This window comes from Solanum lycopersicum, chromosome 10, assembly GCF_036512215.1.
Source record: "Solanum lycopersicum chromosome 10, SLM_r2.1".
In the NCBI taxonomy this organism is placed as follows: Eukaryota; Viridiplantae; Streptophyta; class Magnoliopsida; order Solanales; family Solanaceae; genus Solanum; species Solanum lycopersicum.
The window spans coordinates 2,215,813-2,229,100 of NC_090809.1; the positions used below are offsets into that span (position 1 = coordinate 2,215,813).

Here is a 13,288-nt window from a genome sequence, read left to right on the forward strand (position 1 = left end):
TTGAACTTTGAAGCTAGTAATCAAACAACATCATATAAACTGAAACGGAGGAAGTAGTATTTTATTACACAACATCAAATGTTGGAAACATTTTGGACTACATACCATTTGTTCTCAATAGTTAGTTATTTCTATACCTCCTTTGTTATTGTATTGTCCAATTGGTGCTTCATATTTGCTAAAAAGTCTGTAAGATGAAAGCAAAGAAATACCAACATAACAAAGACTAACAATGAATGTAATGGACACAGATGCAGTTGCCTTTTTGCAAAAACCACCAAATGAACCACAAGTTTCACTCCATGTAACATTAGTATCCCCTTTATATGCCAAATATATCACTTCTGTTGATGCAGCACCAGCAGCCAATATAATATATGTCAATATCTACAAAGTTAAAAACTTTTAGCAACTGAGAAAAAGAATTTAATACTTCTATCTATGTGAGGCATATAATACTGTTTGCAACAAATTTTAAACCAATGAAAAATAAATAAATCATACAAATAAAATATGAAGAAATATAATTTTATTGATTAAGATAGCGGTACAATTCTGTTGATCCCTTGATGCTACTCTCTAAGATTTATCCATGACTTGAGGGTTAGTGGCGTATTTCTCGAACTAGGATGATTTAGATTTGACCTCTCCATATGAATAATCCATCAATTTGTAGTTTATTCGAGATTTTGACCTCTTTATGGAATTTCCGAGATGCCTTTTTAAGGGAATTTAGTACCCTTTATATAGGCATAAACTAGGGTTTAGGGTTGAGTAGCATCCAAGAATCCTAATCTGAACTGAATACAATTTGTAGAGTTCTAACTCGAATTGAACGCATCTTCTAGAGTTTCACAAAATTTCAATGTCTACAAATACATAAACCATATACTTAAGCACTCTAACTCTGAGAGTGTATATCTAGACATGACCCCTTTATGTGTCGTTGATACCAGAAAATGATATGACACATCTAACATAACGGAGAAAGAGATGAGGTATCTAGATGTGCATACACATCCATTTGATAGAGAATTATACGATATTTCCCCCCACTAATCGTAAAAAGGGTTATTTCACTAAATTATCTACCAGTAACTTTTAGAAAAATAGTTGATCAATTTTTGACCCAATTATCAATGCTACGGAATATATAAATGTGAAATTAATGACCTGATCGAGGAGGAAGATTGTCCACGCCCTAGGCAATGTTGTTGGACGAGGAAGAGCTGCAACTATAGCTGATATTAGGGAATAAGCTGCACAAATTCCATTTGCATGTACTAAGTACCTGCACCACATTCAATATTTCACCAATAATACTAAGTTACATGTATCAATTTCGAAAATTTCATAACGTTTAAAGGCGTTTTAAAATGATAACGAATATATAAAATATCATTTCGTATATATACATGTATATATTCTCTAATAATATCGATCGAAGCCATAGTTATATCTAGCTTAATTCTGATTGATTATTCCTCGTTGTTGATACAGAAAAAACCTAACTAGATCACATATGCATGCCATCAATAACATGCAAAAGACAAAATAACATAACTTTTTTTTCAATCGTCGATACATAAAACTTAATCGAATCGAAAAAGAATATAGTTACCTAAAAGTTCCAAGGTCAGAGTAAGAAAGTGAACCATAGTCATTGGTTTGAGAATTCTTAAGCATAATGACAAGTGCCACTACACATAATCCCATAGGTAACAACCTCAATATTATTTCACCAATATTACTTCCATTATTTTCATTTTCCACAACATTTTTTTGTGTCAAATCTCCCATAATTGATAATTAATATTCTTTTGACACACTTTAGACTAAGATATTGTGGAAAATAAATTGAAGTGAGAGGGGGAGATTGGAGTGATGGATTGTTCACTACTTATTAATGAAAAATTTTTTAGATGAGAAGTTGGGTAGTTTTGGAAATTTAATGCAATTTAAAGCTCTTACACACATTTCTATGCATACATATTAATGTATCTTGATAACTATGCATTATGGGATAACCATATATTTGAAAAAAAAAAATTATTCTTTCCGTTCGTTATTATTAGTCATAGTTTTTATTTTTAAAATCAAACTGTAAAAACTTTGACTAATAATTTAAGATATATTTTTTGTTCATATTCATATGCAAAAATTTATAATTTATAATACTTTTTTATATAGTTTTAGAATATATATTTTTTGGTTTAGAATATCTAATTAATATGATCTAATTTACTTTTGAAAATTAATCAGATTGACTTTCGATAAGCGCAAAATGACAACAATTCCAGACGTTCGATATTATTTGTCATAGTTTCTATTTTTAAAGTCAAACCGTAAAAATTCTGACTAACAATTTAAGATGTATTTATTTTGTTTATTAATATGCAAAAAATTATAATTTATAGTACTTTTTATATAGTTTTATAAAATATTTAATTTTTTGGTTTAGAATATCGAATTAATATGATCTAATTTACCTTTAAAAATTAATCAAATTAACTTTTGATAAGCGTAACATGACAAACAATTTCGGACGGAGAGAGTAATTTCATTTCATATTGGCAACTTGAGCTGGTTTGCCTTTAGATCTCATAATAATTTATTTGATACATTATGGAGAACATAGAGATATATTTTTAAAAATATATAAGGATGGTGTATGAGTCAATCTGTCCACATTTTAATTAATTTCTTGAGATATTTGTTATTTTGATATAAATATCAGATAATTTTTGTCACTAAAATTTTGACGAATGAAAGGAAAATACATAATTTTATTATGTAATTGTTTGGATCGACTTGACCATGATTAATTTTATGCAATATTTATTATCTTTTTTCAATATATCAGAATGTTTTATCCACCAGAATTTAGCGGAATGGAAACAAATTACAACTTGATCATTTTTTTGTCTAATTTTACAATATATTTCCTCCGTTCAATAATATTTGTGTTCTATTTAGGATGATTAATAATATTTGTCCACTTATTGAAATCAATGGATAAGTTTTTTACTTGGTTCCCAATTTATCCGTATCATTAATTATAATTATCTACCGATTACATTTTTCAAATATTGTATTTAACTATTTATCATAATCAAAAGATGATATAGTAAAATTACCTTTTTATATTTATAGTAAATGTGCAAAATCAATAATGATTAAATATTATTGAGCACTTGTCTACAGAATTTGGATGCATGAAAAAAAGTTTCATAATTTTATACTGCTAGTGTTTGAATCAACTTACACATTATTTGATTTGTTACCATCGATATATATATATATTATCAGATATTATTATCCACCACAATTTGGCTCAATGGTATGAAATTGCATAATTGTGTTTTAATTGAAATTTAAACCTAAATTTTACTAATTAAACTATGATCAACTCTTGTCTTATAGACAATTAATTATGCCCAATGGAGCAATAATAAACTTGATCAACAAATTTTCAAGTCGTTAAACACAAAAAGGGCTTAAAAATACTTTTTAGACTATCTCAAAAAATGTCTAAATATACCTTTTATCCACTTATTTCATTAAAAATATTCGTTCAAATACCTTTTTTTAAGCTTATTTTTGCCCTAATAATTAAAACCTTTTTATTTATTTATTTTTAATATTTTAGATCTTTTATAATAGATAAAAAAAAATTCAAGATCGATATTCATAGGTTCAATATCTTAATCTAGTCTCAAGTAGTGACAGAATCAAGATTTTCAATAGAGGAGTTCAAAAATTGAAATAATAGACACACGAAGTAGTCGAAGGGGGTTCAACATCTACTATATATCCCTAAAAAATTATTTTAAAACTATATATAAATAATAGGGATAATGCACAAGTACCCCCTCAATCTATGTCCGAAATCTCAGAGATACGCTCATACTATACTAAGGTCCTATTACCCCCTCAACTTATTTTATTAATAACTTTCTACCCCTTTTCACCTACGTGGTGGGCCCAACGCTGATTGATTTTTTTTAAACTAGTGTCACGTAGCCCGAAAAGGGGTAGAAAATTACTTATAAAATACGTTTAGGGGGGTAATAGGACCTTAGTATAGTATAAATGTGTCTCTGAAATTTCGGGCATAGGTTGAGGAGGTACTTGTGCATTTTCCTTAAATAATATAATTTTTTGTCAAAGAGATTTCGAATTAACCTGTAACAGTAAAGTGGCTCCTCCACTAGTCTCAAGTAAAACCCGAGTTACAAAAACACCATCGTAAACATATCTAGTGTAATCTCAATAGTAAAATATGAAAGAAAATAAGACTAATATTAGTAGGATAGAGAAATTACTTTACCATATAGTCTCTTTATTAAAAAAAAAAAACTTATATCTAAACAAAGACAAGGGATTATTAAAAAAAAAAAAGGAAAAAGGCCTTTTGTTGAGTCAATAGCTTCTAGCCACAAATTTCCCTCTTCAAGAAACAAGAAAAGGATAACAACAATTCCCCAAAAAAAACAAAGAGAAAAAATGGCACTACAACTTCAACATTTATCATCATCAACAACAACACCTAAATTCAACACTTTTGCTTCTCAATTGCTACCAATTTTCCTGTGTGTCTCAAAATTTAAAAATGGTGGCATAACAAGTCTAAGATTATCATCATCATCATCAAGAATTAGGAAAAAAAGGACTACATATTTGTGTAGAATATCAGCTTCACTTTCACCTCTTGATTTGACTGAAGACAACATTATCCAAGTCCTAGAAGATGCAAAGGCTGAGGTATATCATATTTTTAAATTTCTTTTTAATAATTGAGAATATTTATTCCTTATGTATACGGTTCGAAATTCGATGGATAATAAGTTTGTTCTCTGACATTATGGGTTTAAGTGATGGAATGATAAGTGTTTTTTTAATCATTATTTAGAGGTTTCGAGTTTAAGTAAGATGTGAGACTTTTATTTTGAAAATTCAGATTTAGTAGAACCCTAACGAATATAGCAATCGAAAACAAAAATGAAATTTATAGGTTATGTGAATCCACCAACTTTAACCAAGATTTTGCATGTGTTGAAAAATTTAATATAGGACTACAAATGATATATTTCCGAACTCGAATTCATAAAGTTCAAATCTCGAATTCACTTTATGTCAAAATCTACTTAAATCTTGTGTCTGAATTTATCAATAATCTCATTATTTGTTTTGGTGTTTGGATTCTGCAGTTGGCACAACTTTTTGATACTACAGTTGGGATAACAGGTGATTGACATCTCATCAAATGAATAATGAAAATTAAGTCTTGTTTTTTTTTCTTCCTTTTATGTATTTAACCTAGCGTAATCACACACGTGAGGTCTAGAGAGATCGAGCAATATGAACGCTGATCTTTCCCTGTCATAAAGAGAGATTATTTCTGATAGACACTCGACTGAACAGGAAAAGCAGAACTTGCAGAAGTGGATGGACCTTATGTGAAACTTAGACTAAGTGGCAAATTTTGGCATACACGTTCTACTGTTGTAGCAAGACTTGGTAATTACTTGAAGCAAAGAATCCCTGTAAGTATATATACTATAAAAATATTACTAGTGTTTATTTCTTTCATTCAACTCTATAACTATTTTTTTCCCCTACTTTTTAGGAAATCTTGGAGGTGGATATAGAAGATGAGAAACAGTTAGATGATAGCCCTGCAAACTTCTGAGATTCGGAGTCGGAGGGAGTTGAAGAGAGCTCAAAGACACTAAAAACGAGCATTATGGCTCGATGCTTCTGAAGCCTATCGCGAGGGATCCTCAGACGAGGCACTCGTTTTTGTAGGATCCTATTTGTCATTCAAAGACAAAAGATACTAATAGTTGAGAATGATTTCCTAAGAATTAGTTCTTTATTTCTTGATGGTGTTTCTAAAATTCTAAGGGCTCGGTTTGGTTGGGGAACAAGTTATCCCAGGATTGTTATTCTACCCTCAATGTAGGATAAACCAAACGAGCCCTACAGAGTATCTAAAACAAGAAGAAACAAGAAATCAAAGATTTATTCACTAACTAGAACAAGACTATGATCCAGACCTGCAACAGCTTGAATAACGTCAGAACCTTCCAAATATTCAACGAGCATTGGTTCCGCTTCATCAGCAGAGCTGCCTAAACCAAGCCTCCCGTTCCTCCCGCAGCCCCAAGCCCATAACTCTTTCTTTGCTGTGAGAGCAAGGGAATGTGCACGTCCTCCTGATACAGAAACAGGTGATTCGCCAATCAGCCCTTCAACAACCTGAGGAGTGTTGTCTGGACCTTCCCTCCCAAGTTGAGAACTTTTGTTCCATCCCCATGATACAACACTTGTTGCATTTCCTGTTGGTTCTGATGAACGATCGTTACAAACTGCCAAAGAATGCCCAAGACCCGAAGCTATAGAGAGAGGAAGGAAGTTTATATCAACGGGTTGCATTCCCAAGTCTTTTATCGCTCTTCCTAACTGGCCATACACATTGCTTCCACCACTAAACAGCATCCCATCACCTAAAATAAGTAAATATAAACCACCATCAACATACATTCATGTACATTTCAAGTATTTACACATTAGTAAATGTGACTTACGGCAAAGGACAAGAGAGTGATCAAGTCCACAAGCTACATCTGCAACTTTTAACTCGTGTAGCTCCTCAATTGAACCAGGCTCCCATATGATAGGCATATCTTTTTCCTTCTCGATAGCTTCCATGACTGACTTCTCAGCAGCTTCAATTGCAGAAGATTCTCCTCTTGATCTAGGTTTAATACTATTTGATTCCAGTGGAGATATCTCCAACTCTCTTCCTATCTTACCGATTCTACCATCTGCATAGTATCCCCAGCCAAACAAATTCCCATTCTTAGCTAGTGCAAGAGCATGTCCCCAACCTAATGAGACCTGCCAACACCAAATGATTTGACAACACGCCTACACTTCCAAAAAAAATAAAAATAAAAATCTGAACAGTTCAACAATATTCACCATCTACTTAACTTGGTTATTATTGTTGCACATTATATCATTATGTGTTCCCAGTAACATTTCTTCCTCCTATTTATTTGACAAGTAAAACTTATTCTACCTTAAGCATGATTGGATGACCACCTTAACAATATCTTCTCCAGAAAGTGTTTCAATTTTCAAAGGTAATGCAGTGTTGGTGATTCCCTTGCCAAGACCAAGCTGCCCACGCTTAGAACTTCCCCAAACCCATAGAGATCCATCATCTCCTATGGCGGCAGAAATGACACCTGATGCAAATGCGGTTTGAACTCGTACTTTATGTAGTCCTTCTACTCTTTTTGGTTCATTCCACGTTTCTCTGAACAAGCTCAACAAAAAAGGATTTCCATGTCAGTAATACAAACACCCTACAACCCCAAACCAACCCTAAGTAAAAGAAGAAAAGCAAGACAGGGTGAAAACAGGACAGAGAAGGAAATACATGAGATCCTTTGGAAAACAATAGTCACTTCATCTGGATATCCAGCATATGGAGAAGAAAAGGTTAGCACAGAGATAGCTAACACCTATGTGGCTTGCACTCTTCAAAAATGTCTATGGGTGCACGTCGGATACTACAAAAGTAGTGCATTTGAAGAATCGGACATGGGTGCGACAACAATTTTGGAGAGTCCGAGCAACATAGGCTAACACAGTCTAGAAACCGAAATTTTAGTACCTTTCTAGAGTCATACAAACAAACAAATAGAGGTAAACTAGGATGTCACAGAAACTTTCAATACTAAGAGAAATTGCTCTTTTCTCACAGCAGTAAAGAAATCTGTTACAGTCGGCACTCGGCATTATCATGGCAACATTCTTTACAGCTACTGTTAAACTATGGAACTAAGCTGAGGTTGTGTGGTTGACCAAACAACTTGTCTACTACTGTTACAATGTTCTGTTGGCAGAACTTAATGCTTTTCATACATCAGATTGCGAGGATCATGCTTTGGCCAGATTAAGCTTTTCTTGGAATGTTAATCATTTATATAAGAAACAACAAACCACCAGAGCTCTCCAGTCTACTCAAGAAGCAAAAGCAAATTAATGGCCTCAAGGTATAGTCTTCTTCCAGAGCTTTCTTTCATCTGTTACATTTGCACGCACACTTGACTCGCTTATGTTGAAATCAGTTTACTTATTACATTTCCTTATCAATGAGGGTGGAAACATGAATGTGAACTAAAAGAGCATATATACAAGCAATGGCATGACTGCATCAGATATATGAATCTTCAGCTCAAACAACCTCTTTACAGTTCCTCGCAAGGTCATAAACACGAAATTGCCAGATTTAATCTGAAAGCTACTTTCTTCGAAGAGGATTACATCAACATAATAATTGCTTAACTATAATGAATCCTTCTCAATCCAAACTTGTGAGCACACGCATCGAATAAAGCTGAATAGATACAGAGGATTCCACATACAGCAGACTTCTTACTAACTCGAGATTGAAGCACATTCCATTTAACGAATACAATGAAATACACAATTTTCTCCAACTTGTACTACTAACAGACATAGAAAGCAAGCATATGACACATAAAACACTGTCAATTTACACAATATCAAGCCACAATTCAATACAGTTACTGATAAGTAAGTTACAAGTTTTTGCCTGTTCAATCAGTGGACATACATATACAAACATGTAAGGTTAAAAACACAACTAAAGTATTCCAAACAATTTTTCGAGTTTCATACCGAAACTTTTTTGTATCGGAATTTCTTATATTAACTATTAACAACTGTTTCTTTCCTTTTTTTCCTGCCTGAATAATGGTGATATTTCACGCCGGGAAAATAATAGTGTGTTTTGATAAATAGTCAGTGATAGTTTGATTAGGAAACTTGAATATCTAATAATTCAGATATAAAACTCGAAAAATCGGATACCGTGCGTTTTTGATCATTAACTCACCTGGGAGAAAGGGGATCACGGCCAAGCTGGCCTTCATTGTTACGTCCCCAAGCCCAAACATGTCCCTCAGAAGTAACGGCGAGGGAATGGAAGTGACCGGCGGCGACGGAAATGACGTCAGGCGGGAGACCGGGTATAGGAGTAGGCTCGTAAGCGTCGGATCCCATACCAATGATGGACGACGGAAGGCCCAAAGCTCCGTGGCTTCCGTCACCGAAGCTCATCACCGTTGTTTTGCTATGACTGCCGCTGCTCATCCATCGGCGGGGAAGGCGACCCGCCGGAGTTCTCCCGTGCTTCAGTAACCGGAGCATCATTTCTGGTTCGACCCGATTGGAAAGTGGTGGTTGGATACTTCAAGTATACTACGGATCATAAATCGGATCTTTCGGTGTCTCTATTTAAATTTTAACTCAATTAATGAAAATGTTTAGTAAAATAGCCTCAAATTTCTTTTTGTTCTCCATTCGGTGTCTGATATATGCGGTAAAAGTTGGCTGGTATATTAATCGGAGTTAACTTAACAACAAGTTATGATGATTTTTCAAAATTTTTTTTAATAGATCGTGAACACTTGTAAGTGAAATATTATTAAGATCACTAAATTATGTGTTAATTTATTAACAAACATTCGTAAAGTTAAATTTTAAATAGTATTTCAATTTAACATATGAATTATTGCGTAGGTTTAAAAATAGGGCAACTTTCACATATAGCAAACAAAAAATTCATATTTGTATGCTATAGCAAAGTTTGCATAATTGCGCTCCATAGCAAACATAAAACTGTATAAATCGCTATACATATACAATTGTATAATTCGCTGGCCTAAATTGTATAATTCGCTGGCCTATTTCGCTGCAATTGTATAATTTGCTTTGCATACAGTTGAATCGAATTAAAATGTATGTATATTGCATAATTATAAGCGTATAGCAAGAAGATATATGTTTTTCTCGCTTTATACAAAAACAGAAACACAATATATACACTTCTGTTGTATGAAGCTAGAGAAAATTGTATTTCACTGCAATTGTATAATTCGTTGGCCTTTTTCTCTGCAATATTTGAAGTAAAATGTTTGTAAATTGTATAATTAAGTGTACAACACAAAGATATACATTTTTGCATGTGTATATACAATTTTCTCTCGCTTAATACAAAACAGAAACAGAATTATAAACTTATGTGTATAAAGCGAGAGAGGCGAGCGAGAATGGAGAGTGGCGAGCGAGATTTTTGGGAGAGAGACGCTGGCAAATTTTAGCTAATGTTTGTTATGAAGCACAATTAAATCAAACCCTAGCTATTCCATTTAATTTAGGTTATTAGTTTGCTATTATATACAATTTTCCCTTTAAAATATAATGTGAATATAGTAAATTTTGTACAAATTTATATTGAAAAAATTTATTTAATATATAATTCATGATTTAGTTATTATTATACCATTAGAAGCATAGTTAAAATCTGAAGCTTATTGTTAATTCTAGTCATTTAACATTGTTAGGTTGAACATTTATTAATAAATTTCCTAACGCAAATACAGAATTTAAATCAAAATTGTTGAATTGAGCTAAACATGTAACGTACGTATATCTCCCCCTTATATATCGTATTAACTTGAAGTTATCATAAGAAAAATAAATTTCAAATTCAGAATCCGTCACGAGAAAAAACTATATACCCTAGTAAATCTATGAGAAGGCAAGGTGGCAACACCAAACAAGAGTATCTAAGATTTTCATTTGTGACTATAGGAATATAATATCTCTTATCTGATTTAATGAATCCACATGTTCACTTCTCATTTGTCCACAAGATCACAACTTTATCTTCAATATTCACAACTTGTTATATCAACCACAATTTCTATTCTTTTCACTTAGCCCCACAAAATACTTTGTCCCCTTATTTGCCACCTTTTGTATTTAATTTATTCTTGTGGAGCTAAGTGTTTATATTATTCTTCTTCTCAAAAAAACAAAAACAAACAAAAAAGAGAAGAAAAATTATGGCAACTCAAGCATTGATCTCTTCATCATCAATTAGCACTTCAGCTGAAGCTGCAAGACAAATTATTGGATCAAGAATTTCACAATCTGTTACTAGAAAAGCTTCTTTTGTTGTAAGGGCTACTTCCACTCCACCAGTCAAGGTAATTTTTTATACTCGGGGTCGTTTCGTTCAAAACAAGGATATACTGAAATCTATGCTACTCGGATGCTTTAAAGATAATGTGTATACTTATTGGAATCCTCCAGAAATACACTATTTTTTGAAGGATTCGATAAAAGTCATCTACATTCTTTAAGTGTCTGAGCAAGATATCCGAGAATTATAGTATAGTTATCTCAGAATTATAATTAAGTATGGTGAACCATAAGTTAATTTTGAATTTTGTGTGCAAGTGTGAGTTGTTGTTACCTTAGTTGCTCGGACTCTTTAAAAGAATTACAAAAATTGTATAGAATAATTGATGAAAACTTTAAAATAATACACAAGTACTCATACACTTAATTCTATTTTACAGCAAGGAGCAAATAGGCAACTCTGGTTTGCATCCAAACAAAGCCTTTCATACTTGGATGGAAGGTAAGATCTATGAGAATTGGTGTGACTTATAATAGCTCTTTCAATAGCCTTGTCGAGTTTATGTTTTGTACACTGACATAAAAGATAAAAATCGACTAGCAACAAATCTAGGTAACACTCAATATTTAGCCTGATATAGTAACCTAGAAAATTGCACATATAGTTTAACATGGTGCATATATACAATAATCGACAAGAGTTTATGTTTCGTGCATTGACAGTGTAAAGAAGGTTAAGTTGATTTACAACAATTTGTAGGTCAAACCTAATATAGTATCCTGGAAATGGATTTATATCTTGCTACAATCAATTGAATTGCACACATAGTACATGGTGCACATAAATGGTGTAATTGACAAGAATTTATGTTCTATGCACTAACAGTGTAAAGACAGTTAAATTGATTTATAACAAATATAGGTCGCGAATCAACCCTAATATAGTATAAAAACTCATGCTGCACATATAAGGTAATCGACAAGAGTCTATTTTATGCACTTACATTGCACAGATGATATATAACTTGAGTGAACTTACTAAATGATTGTTTGCTGATCCACAGTCTTCCCGGTGACTTTGGTTTTGATCCCTTGGGACTCTCGGACCCTGAAGGCACAGGAGGTTTCATCGAGCCGAAATGGCTAGCATATGGCGAGGTCATCAATGGTCGGTTCGCCATGTTAGGAGCTGCAGGGGCAATAGCACCAGAGATTCTTGGAAAAGCTGGTCTCATCCCACAAGAAACAGCACTTGCATGGTTCCAAACTGGTGTTATCCCACCAGCAGGAACATACAACTACTGGGCTGACAATTACACATTGTTTGTTCTTGAAATGGCACTCATGGGCTTTGCTGAGCACAGGAGATTCCAAGATTGGGCCAAACCTGGTTCAATGGGGAAACAATACTTCTTGGGTCTTGAAAAGGGTTTGGGTGGGTCAGGTGATCCAGCATACCCAGGTGGCCCATTGTTTAACCCACTTGGATTTGGAAAAGATGAAAAGTCTATGAAGGAATTGAAGCTTAAGGAGATTAAGAACGGAAGACTTGCTATGTTGGCTGTTTTGGGATACTTTATCCAAGCATTGGTTACTGGTGTTGGACCTTACCAAAACCTTCTTGATCATTTGGCTGATCCAGTAAACAACAATGTCTTGACTAGTCTCAAGTTTCACTAAACTAAGTAGAGCAAAAGCAATCCACTCTTTCTTCTAAATCTCCCCCCCTCCCCTTCTCTTATGTGTAATGTAACATTATGTGCAGATAATATTTTTCATCTCATCTGTAATGCTAAAACAAGGACATGTCATTTTTAAAAGGCCTGATATATATTTTTAGAGGAAATCATCTAGTATTCTGATCTTACTGATTCGACTAATTCAGATTCATGTCACCTAAGATCTAATTAAAGAAGGAAAATACTTCCTACCAAAGCTTGAACTCGAGATATCTAGTTAAGGGTGGAGGGGGATCATATTCATCCCACCACACCCTTGAGGTAGTCTAAAATCATATATCAGGTGCATTGATGAAGGTAATTTCAAATGAAAAACACTATTAGACATAAAAACAAAATCCTACATCACTGAACATGAAGTTTTCCAGCAGAGAGCTAGAAAGTAAATAGCAAAAAAGTAAAGGACTTCCGATTAACTCTTTTGATATGTTATTGTTGATAAATGGCAAAATGACTCATGAAGATTCATATAGTTGATCATCAATTAGCTTGGGACTGAAGCATATCCAGAGAGTGAATTT

The 13,288-nt window shown here is 33.2% G+C and overlaps 4 protein-coding genes across 5 annotated transcripts; 2 read left to right on the forward strand and 2 right to left on the reverse strand.

The window, feature by feature from the left end:
- Positions 1-35: 35 nt before the first annotated feature.
- Positions 36-1,884, reverse strand: LOC101263854 (CASP-like protein 2A1). Its single transcript, XM_010328802.3, has 3 exons — positions 1,622-1,884; positions 1,174-1,291; positions 36-387 (listed from the first exon to the last, which is right to left on the reverse strand). Exons 1-3 carry the CDS (start codon positions 1,798-1,800, stop codon positions 115-117), a joined length of 570 nt encoding a protein of 189 aa, XP_010327104.1. The 5' UTR covers positions 1,801-1,884; the 3' UTR covers positions 36-114.
- Positions 1,885-4,339: 2,455 nt separating this feature from the next.
- Positions 4,340-5,881, forward strand: LOC101254243 (uncharacterized). Its single transcript, XM_004248172.5, has 4 exons — positions 4,340-4,764; positions 5,211-5,247; positions 5,425-5,546; positions 5,630-5,881. The coding sequence occupies exons 1-4, from the start codon at positions 4,507-4,509 to the stop codon at positions 5,690-5,692; spliced, it is 480 nt and encodes a 159-aa protein (XP_004248220.2). The 5' UTR covers positions 4,340-4,506; the 3' UTR covers positions 5,693-5,881.
- Positions 5,857-9,372, reverse strand: LOC101253941 (ultraviolet-B receptor UVR8). Of its 2 annotated transcripts, none has more exons than XM_010328801.4 (4): positions 8,936-9,372; positions 7,111-7,327; positions 6,591-6,933; positions 5,857-6,509 (listed from the first exon to the last, which is right to left on the reverse strand). In XM_010328801.4, the coding sequence occupies exons 1-4, from the start codon at positions 9,250-9,252 to the stop codon at positions 6,025-6,027; spliced, it is 1,362 nt and encodes a 453-aa protein (XP_010327103.2). In that variant the 5' UTR covers positions 9,253-9,372; the 3' UTR covers positions 5,857-6,024. The 2 variants fall into 2 exon arrangements, with proteins under 2 accessions (XP_010327103.2, XP_004248218.2); XM_004248170.5 differs by having other exon boundaries at positions 6,591-6,903; positions 8,936-9,371.
- A 1,451-nt stretch (positions 9,373-10,823) lies between these two features.
- On the forward strand, positions 10,824-12,830 carry CAB-8 (type III chlorophyll a/b-binding protein). Its single transcript, NM_001345842.1, is given in 3 exon segments — positions 10,824-11,093; positions 11,469-11,530; positions 12,093-12,830. Coding segments are annotated over 3 exon segments (822 nt in total). The 5' UTR covers positions 10,824-10,949; the 3' UTR covers positions 12,709-12,830.
- The last annotated feature ends 458 nt before the right edge of the window (positions 12,831-13,288 follow it).